At 38.1% G+C, this 9,637-nt stretch overlaps 1 protein-coding gene across 1 annotated transcript; it reads right to left on the reverse strand.

The window, feature by feature from the left end:
- Positions 1-437: 437 nt before the first annotated feature.
- Positions 438-8,719, reverse strand: LOC141003301 (Fc receptor-like protein 5). Its single transcript, XM_073474627.1, has 18 exons — positions 8,710-8,719; positions 8,343-8,621; positions 7,358-7,624; positions 6,952-7,221; positions 5,966-6,232; positions 5,549-5,821; positions 4,874-5,173; positions 4,095-4,364; positions 3,337-3,579; positions 3,018-3,131; positions 2,855-2,870; positions 2,686-2,759; positions 2,522-2,572; positions 1,908-1,964; positions 1,750-1,809; positions 970-1,032; positions 663-728; positions 438-527 (listed from the first exon to the last, which is right to left on the reverse strand). Exons 1-18 carry the CDS (start codon positions 8,717-8,719, stop codon positions 520-522), a joined length of 2,688 nt encoding a protein of 895 aa, XP_073330728.1. The 3' UTR covers positions 438-519.
- Positions 8,720-9,637: the final 918 nt, after the last annotated feature.

Raw genomic sequence — 9,637 nt, forward strand, 5'->3', positions numbered from 1 at the left:
TCCACCTTGCAGAGCCATCACTCACCTTATGTATTGACATTATCTTTTGACCTTATATATTATTACACCTCAGAATATGTGTGAGTTATGATGTGACCTGACGTGAACTTGTGTCAGTAACAATCTGACGTGGGGTGAGCAGTGACCTCGGCTAATTTAAGGGAACTGTGTTGGTACAGAATAAACATTGTGCTCTCAGGACACTCATCAGTTCACCGTTCAAGAGCATCTCATCTTCTGCTCTGAACCTCCCTTTGTGTCTTATTATCATAGTCTTCTATAAACTGGGACTTTCTCTGTAGCTCTTTGGCAAACTCACCCAGAACGCCCTGATGTGAAGAGCGCTGACCTTTTTAGCTGAAATAGATTGACTCTGTTATTCTCTATTTTTCTATCTTAGTATTTTAACACAAAAGACAATCATTTGTTGATTCATCTTTTGTTTGTTCACTTCTCTACAAGCAGAAATAAGAATTTCCACCACATCAACAATTTTCCTCTTCCTCGTCTCCTCTCTTCTTACAGACCTGGAAGAAAAACACAAAACACAAAGGTACTGGGTTACTCAAGATGCTTTCTGACATGTTAATCTGGCTTTTATCCATTTAATCGGCTGTGGAAGATGTCATCACAGTATGGACATTATACGGCAGCATTATTACCGAGAGATGATCCCGCTTTGACTTCAGAATAAACAGTTTCATCAGTTGCTGCAGGAGCTGATTTTCCTATAAATGGAGATAAGACATGAACATTGTCAGTGTTAACGTCTCCACTGGAGTAGTTTACATTTTTACAGAATAAGTTATGTATATAATGAAATAAATTGTTCTTAAGCAATGCATATAATAAACAATACATCACTTAAAAGAAATATGAGTCATAAAAACAATAAGTAACAACAAACAGCTGAACCAAGACCAACATGTTGGATGATGATGACTGCAGGTGGATGCAGACTTTACTGACCTTTCTTCTTCTTGCCTTTGTCTTTATCGTGGGTGAAGACTTGGGCATACAACAGATTGTCGTCTGGAACAGAGGGCAGATGTTAGGGTTTGTTTGCTCCACAGACGTATACACTACGGCCCTGTGCAGCTGGATGGATGAACAGATGGATTGACAGGTAGAATAAAAATAAAATACATTTTGGCTCTTCTTGTGTTTATTTCATGACAATACAGCAGCGTCTGATGTTTAAATGAAAATCTTAATATTTCCAAATTATTTCTTATCACAACACCAACACCTCAGCTGCTGCGTCTTTTGTTTATTTTGTTGTTGTTTATATATTTTAAACAAATTACAGAAAACATAAATTAACAATCACATTCTGTCTATGAAAAAGTCAAACTTAGAAAAAAAGTGTGAAAGGCCAGAGAAATGTGTGAGATTTACAACTCTGGTGACACGTAGTGGTAGTTTTTAATACTTACCCAAGGAGACAAAGATTAACAACAAATAACAACAAATAATTACCTCCAGTAAAATGATATGCAACATTTCAAACCAGACTTTGAGCATGACTGTTGTAACTGACTGTACCTGCAGCTCCTGTCCTCACATCAGAGTAAATTCCAGAGAAATACTCAAAAGTCTGAAAGGCATTAGGTATGTGTAGCATTCGTCAATTTCCAACTCTAGTGGCACCTAGAGGTAGGTGACCGACATTAACTGAACTGCATGTGCACCCATAATTACCTGCAGTGTTATGATGTGCATGCAAACGACTGTTGTAACTGACTGTACCTGCAGCTCCTGTCCCCACATTAGAGTAAATTGATGTCTCCTCTGGTGTATGTTGCTTCCCTGTGAAGACAATCACATGAATCCATACAGAAAAAAAATAAATCAATACTTTTACACTAAAGATATTTCTATTTATTGCCTTTATTTAGAGAACTCACCCTTCTTCCTAATGTTTTTAAGTTCAAGTAAAGAATATGTGACGTCCTGGGATCCACCTGCAACTGAAATGTACATATTTAGTTACAGGATTTTATATCGATCACTTGGGATCAGTTCTCTTAATTCATGCAGTGGTTGCATTTCTAACGTTCACTGCAGAACCTCAATAGATTCAGAAACAGTACATGATCCAGAGTAGAACATATGGCACATCTAGACAGCAATGATGACACATGTGCTGCAGACACAGTGATGTAGATACTTGATGAAAAAGACACATTTTCAAAGTAACTACATCATTAATAGTCACGTGTCATCAAAGGTGATATTTTCACAACACACACTGATAATAAGGAAATTGTGTAAAGCGATGCTAACACACCTCTCAGGCTGGAGGTAAAGCAATGCTTTGAGCTAAATGCTAACCAGCAGTTCAAGATGTTCTGGCTTCACTTTTGGGGAGCTGTCATGTCGTCCATCTTTATATACAGTCAATGATCCTGACTAATCTGAAGTAATGAAAGTGATCTCACTGCTGTCAACCATAAATCTTTTCACTTAAATTTAACAGAGTGTTTCTGCAATGCATGTTAATAAAAAGTATAAACTGTACCATTTTCAGTGTCTTCAGAGTGTTTGACTGATTCATACAGACAGACATCACCTACAGAGCAGAGAACACAAGCCACAGTCAGTCATCTTTTTAATTGTATGATACTAAAGAAAAGGCATATATACTGTATATCTTATGTAAATAAGATTATTTTCAATGTTTACCATGTTGAGGAGAGGAGTATTCGTTGCACTGAGCCTCATTCTGTTCTGCGTTGGAGCTCTCAAACTGGATTGGCCTGAAATATAAAGACAACACAAAACATTTAATAAACAGGAACATTGAATGTCTTGCTGTTATGTTCATAATGTGACAAAACAGTTTTGCACCAACCTATTGAAGCATGTATCTGTAAAACAGATGAAGATTTGTTGTTACGTGGTTTTGTATTGTAAGTTGTTGTACTGCTGTTCTATCTCATCAGACCAGAATATGTCTGTGTATTTCAATTCAACATGAACACCAAACATCTAATAACAGAAGAAGAAGGTCTCACCTTTGGAAGGTCTGTAGCGATACAACAGGAGCAGAAGAAGAACAAGAACGATTCCACAAACCAGCCCAACAATCAACGGTACAGGAAATGAAGAGCTTTCAGGCCTGGACACTGCTGCAATAAATAACAAATAACAACTGTTAATAAACTTATATAGCATGTTTCTAAAACTCAATTTACAAAGTGATTTAATGGATGTCAGAGTTGTGTCACATTAAGCCACGGTAAAGACAAAAACACAAAAAATACAAAGTTTCTTTCTCAGACAGAAACACAGTTCACATAAAGAAAATGGAATAATTGTTTTAATCCTACTCACCCTGAACTGACATCCAGCTCTGTGCTGACTCTCGTCTCCAGTGTTGACACTTGTAGAATCCTTCATCTGACTTTGACACTGCAGAGATATTTAAGTCCCATCTGCTGTCATTTTGAATCAGTTTCTCATTGTGATAGAAAAACACAGTGGAGCCAAATGTTTGGCTTCTTAATTTGCAGCTCAGACTAACAGACTCTCCCTCAGTCACAGGACGGGCAGGACTCAGCAGGATCATGTTTTTATCTGTTAAACAGTCAAAGAATACGAGGTTTCAGTCAGAGATCAGCTGGTCGAGGAACTTGAGAATGAGTGGATGTAGAGAGATGAGAAAAGATACATACTGGGTTTTTTTCTTTGACTTTTCTCATTGATTTAACAGTGATCATAAAATCTGACGTTGTATCTTCATACACCTTGTGTGTCTTACTGTTCAAGAACCCTTTCAGTTGGCTGAATCTGCAACCTCACAGCTAAATGTCACTAAATCCTTCACACTGGACTTTGAATGGTGATCATGGACCTAAAACCTGAAGAACAGATCAGCCACAAATCTATATTCTATATTTATACATGGTTAAAATCACAGTGTGATTAAATACTTAACTATGTTTATTAAGTGAAAACAATTAATTACTAGAGAGATCATGAAGCCGAGTGTTGGGCAAAACTCTTAACATGTCAGTGTCCTGTACTCCTCAACACACAATGGGATGTTTGAAATAACAAGTAAAAGAAAACAAAATGTAGTGAAATCATACCCTGTATAGTGATGTTGACTGCGTTGCTGAACTCTCCTGATCCAGACTCGCACCAGTACACTGCATCACTGCGCCAGGAAGTTTTTATGTTGCATGTAGATCCAGTCATTGTCCCCCAGGTGGTGCAGTCTGACAGGTATCTGTTGTCAGTTGTTAACCTCTTCAGTCTCCACTCAGTAGAGTTTCCCTCACAGCTCAGTGAGACAGAGTCAGAGGTGAAGTGTTGAGCTCTGTCAGGACTCACTGTGAGAGACGCTGATGAGTGAAAATCTGAAAAACAACATGTGATAAGAGGTCAAACAGAGCACAGAGATCTTTAGATATAAAATGCCTCGATTCAAATAGTCTTTGAATTTGTTTTGTTTTTATTGCAACAAAGTTCAGTATTTTGGTAAAATTATGATTTCTACTTCGACCTCTTGCTACAATTTTGAACACATTTTAAATAATTGACAACCAAGTGACTACAGCTGCTGTAATCAGAAGAAGAGCTTAAGTATCCAGACTTAAAGTACTTTTTGTAAATGAGAGTAAAGTTTTAGCCAAGATATCATATCTGTTTGTGTTTTATGTTAAAGAGTGAGGACAGAAGGAAACAAGTCAATTCCACCCAGTAAGGTGGAAAGTGTGAAGTTTAGCTTGACGCAAGTGAGAGTCAAGATCATCAGACCACAGTAAATTATTTTTTTCTTTTTTAACTGTTTGTTTATCATCATTTAGAAAAAAGATGAACAGCGCTGATATAACATCTGTTTCTTAAGAGATAGAAACAAACTGACCTGCAGACCAGACAAACTCAGGTTCACTGAGATCAGTGTAAGACACTGGATCTCCTCTTCCAGCTCTGCACATATATCCTGCTGTGTGTGTCTGTCCATGAACAATGTAGGAATCCTGTTCAGTCCCACTGCTGTTGCCAGGTAGCAGCTCAATGCTGTAGGAGTTGTTTGATGGATCAGGAACAGTCTTATACCAGTAGAACCTCCATCCTGCAGATTGATCTTTAACACTGCAGGTCAGAGTTACTGAGGCTCCAGCACTCAGCCATGATGGAGACACAGTGAGGACAGGCCGGGGTTCTGTTGGAAAATTGAAAAAATATTGATATTGGATCAAATCAGCCATCAGACTGTTTAACTCAAGCACTACATGAACAGTCACTTTCCACCCACTTGTTTGCTTTTGTGAATATCTTGTGTTTTTCTATTTATTTTCTATTTAATATTTCAATGCATATTTTTCTGATTCTACTTGTACTGTTGCTCCTCGAGCTGTTGTAACATGTGAATTTCCCCGTTGTGGGATAAATAAAGACAATCTTAACCTTGATCTTAAATACATTCTGCACAATCAGTACATATTGAAGATTCACTTTAAAAATATATATATGAACCAAAACAGCCGTTTAATGAGCTGTAAAATCTTCACTTTGAAAGAAATGTGATGTGACTTACTGTCTGATACTGTCAGTTTGATGGGATCACTCCACTCTGTTGAGGAATATGAGTCTCTTCTTCCTTTACACCTGTATTCTGCACTGTGAGCCTCAGTAGCACTAATAATCCTGTATTCATTGTGTGTTGTAGGTGTCTTTAAGTTGGCTGGTGACCATTCATACGACCATTTATTATCTCCACCTCCCTGGATCTCACATCTGAGAGTGATCCTCTCTCCTCTGTATATTTCAGACCAGTTTGGTCGCAGAGTCACAACAGCCTTGTTGTGAACTGTTCATGTTCAAGAATTCATAGTGAGGAAACAAAAATGACAAAAAGATAAATCTTCATCATGTTTTTTTTGATAATCAATCAACAAATATAAATACAGTAAATGTTTTAAAATTATTTTTCCAAAACAAATATCAAACTCACCCTTTTTGTTGATAGTGATTGGATCACTGTACTCTGTGTAGTAAACTGGCTCTCCTCTTCCTCCTCTGCACCAGTAGACTCCTTCCTCTGAGACTCTGATTTGTCCAGCTGAGAGTTGAGTGGTCAGAGGTTCAGATGTTTTCTCTCCTCTGTACCAGAAGTATTTCCAACCAGATGATGATGGATTCACAGAGCAGGTCAGGGTCACACTCCCCCATACAGGAATGTCTCTGTCATCAGCCCTCAGTTCAGCCTTTGGTCTGTTTGCTGTTCGATTTAGAACAAAGACATAAAAAAGGAAATTAATGCCACTGTGATTTACTTCAGTTTATATAGTGCAGCCCCTACAGACAAGAAATACTTGAATTATACGACTTACATTTGCATTAATATTATCACTGAATTAATTCATAAATACTGGACACATATTAGTTTAAACCTCTCTTGCATGTCATGCCCCTCTCTCTTTTCCTGAGTTTCTTAATGAATTAGCTGCTGCACTACTGAATGTTACATGTGTGAAGGTAAAACCTTGTGTTTCAGTGTTGAAGAGCCAAGTTGAACACTTTCACTGTGGTTTTTCATTGTTGAAGGACAACTGTTTAATTATCAATGATCTGTAGCCTCTTATCCTTTGCAGGGTCACAGGGTGATTATCCCAGCTCACATTTGATGAGAGCGAGGTTACATCCTGGACAGACTGTCAGTCTATCACAGAGTGAACACATAACACAGACGACCATTGACACTATCACTTACAGGAGATGTAGACGACTCAAGTGATTCATCTAAACTAACCTGACTGTGATTGACCTGAGTTAACTCAACCAGTCGGCCAATGTTTCTTTCACAGCCAGAACCTTCTTACTGTGGAGAACAGTGTTAAAATGGAATATCATCATCATCGTTTCCTGCTGCTTAATTTAGATTAATGAAAATATTGAAACATGACATTTTCAGTATGAATGACAGATAGTCCAACTTACATGATACAGTCAATGTGATGACATCACTCCACCGTGTTGAGGAATATGAGTCTCTTCTTCCTTTACACCTGTATTCTGCACTGTGAGCCTCAGTAGCACTGATAATCCTGTATTCATTGGATGTTGTAGGTGTGTTTAAGTTGTCTTTAGTCCATTCATACGTCCATTTATTATATCCACCTCCGTGGATCTCACATCTGAGAGTGATCCTCTCTCCTCTGTATATTTCAGACCAGTTTGGTCGCAGAGTCACAACAGCCTTGTTGTGAACTGTTCATGTTCAAGAATTCACAGTAAGTAAACAAAAATGACAAAGAGTTAAATCTTCATCAAACATACAATGTTTTTCAATCAATAAATAAAACATATATTTTTATCCTGTTTCCAAAACAAATATCAAACTCACCATTTTTGTTGATAGTGATTGGATCACTGTACTCTGTGTAGTGAACTGGCTCTCCTCTTCCTCCTCTGCACCAGTAGACTCCTCCATGTGAGACACTGATTGGTCCAGCTGAGAGTTGAGTGGTCAGAGGTTCAGATGTTTTCTCTCCTCTGTACCAGAAGTATTTCCAACCAGCTGATGATGGATTCACAGAGCAGGTCAGGGTCACACTGCCCCCTACAGGAATGTCTCTGTCATCAGCCCTCAGTTCAGCCTTTGGTCTGTTTGCTGTTTGATTTAGAACAAAGACATAAACAAGGAAATTAATGTCACTGTGATTTACTTCAGTTTATATAGTGCAGCCCCTACAGACAAGTGATACTTGAACTGTAAGACTTACATTTGCATTAATATTATCACTGAATTAATTTATAAATACTGGACACATATTAGTTTAAACCTCTTGCATGTCATGCCTCTCTCTCTTTTCCTGGGTTTCTTAATGAATTAGCTGCTGCACTACTGAATGTTACATTTGTGAAGGTAAAACCTTGTGTTTCAGTGTTGAAGAGCCAAGTTGAACACTTTCACTGTGGTTTTTCATTGTTGAAGGACAACTGTTTAATTATCAATGATCTGTAGCCTCTTATCCTTTGCAGGGTCACAGGGTGATTATCCCAGCTCACATTTGATGAGAGCGAGGTTACATCCTGGACAGACTGTCAGTCTATCACAGAGTGAACACATAACACAGACGACCACTGACACTATCACTTACAGGAGATGTAGACAACTCAAGTGATTCATCTAAACTAACCTGACTGTGATTAACCTGAGTTAACTCAACCAGTCGGCCAAATGTTTCTTTCACAGCCAGAACCTTCTTACTGTGGAGAACAGTGTTAAAATGGACTATCATCATCATCGTTTCCTGCTGCTTAATTTAGATTAATGAAAACATTGAAACATGACATTTTCAGTATGAATGACAGATAGTCCAACTTACATGATACTGTCAATTCGATGGCGTCGCTCCATTCTGTTGAGGAATATGAGTCTCTTCTTCCTTTACACCTGTATTCTCCACTGTGAGCCTCAGTAGCACTGACAATCCTGTATTCACTGTGTGCTGTAGGTGTGTTTAAGTTGTCTGGTGACCATTCATACGTCCATTTATTATCTCTTCCCCTCTGGATCTCACATCTGAGGTTGATCGTCTCTCCACTGAATATCCAGCTGTGAGGAGTCCAGCTGAGTTGAAGGGTCAAAGTGGCCCTGTTGGAAACTGTTCAGATAAAATATGCAGTTAGGACACAAACAGGATTAAAATTATCCAGATAAACATTTTCCACTATAATCTTGATACCTATTACTTGAATACATGTTTCAAAAATCATACAAATACAACTCAACAGCTATGAGAACACAATATTTTCCCAAATTGTGACAATAAACTATAAAGGCCAGTGAAGTGCCAAGCAGTGTTCATAGTAGCAGCTGCTGAAGGGATGAGAGCTTTCAGAGTTTAACAACAGTCTCCCAAAATACTAGCAGCCTTCCACAGGATGCATTTAGTACAGACATAGACTGTTTTGACCACAGCAACATGGAAGAACATTTTCATTATCCCTCTTTGTTAGTCTTGTGTCTAATGTCTAGTTTATGTTCAATTTAAAATTTGCTTAAAATAAAAACATGTAGTGATTTTGGCATTAATAACATTAATGTTAACTCCCAGCACAACATGCTGATTGTGTGTTTTCTCAGCCACCTCCACTTCCTCTTGTTCACAACTACAGTATTAGCAGCAGTACTGTGTAAACTTTTCCTCATGAACAATCTCCTAATACAGATATTTATAAATCAAACTGAACAGCATAAAGGAAGCATCCTCAAATCTTTGTTTCTGTTAGCAAATTGAAGGAGGTCGAACCAGTAGCCCATTCTTGACCTGATGAAGTATATTTAAACATTTTCCTTTTTGTCAGAAAAGTGAGAGTTACTGGGCTAGCATGACTAACAATCACTTTCCCTTCACACTGTGGACATTGTTTAAGAACATAAAGACTTTAGGTTGTTTATTCCATTAGAAAATACTAAACTCACCAGTTTCCTCAATGACGACTGCATTACTATCAGGTGTGAAGACATATGGTTCACTTCTCCATCCAAAGCAGGTGTATTTGCCTCCTTGTGAAATAACTCTGTTTGATTCATGAACATTTTCAGCCTGAAGAGGAGTTTTATCAGAAGAGTCTGATGTCTGTCTGAACCACTGATATTTGAAGCCAGCAGGATCCT

The sequence above is a fragment of the Pagrus major genome, chromosome 10 (genome assembly GCF_040436345.1).
Source record: "Pagrus major chromosome 10, Pma_NU_1.0".
NCBI classification, from domain to species: Eukaryota; Metazoa; Chordata; class Actinopteri; order Spariformes; family Sparidae; genus Pagrus; species Pagrus major.

Coding starts and splice junctions, on each gene's coding strand:
- LOC141003301 (XM_073474627.1), bottom strand. Junction 7,222..7,357: donor AATCACTATCAACAAAAATG/GTGAGTTTGATA, acceptor GAACATGAACAG/TTCACAACAAGGCTGTTGTG. Junction 3,580..4,094: donor AGTCAACATCACTATACAGG/GTATGATTTCAC, acceptor ACTGTTTAACAG/ATAAAAACATGATCCTGCTG.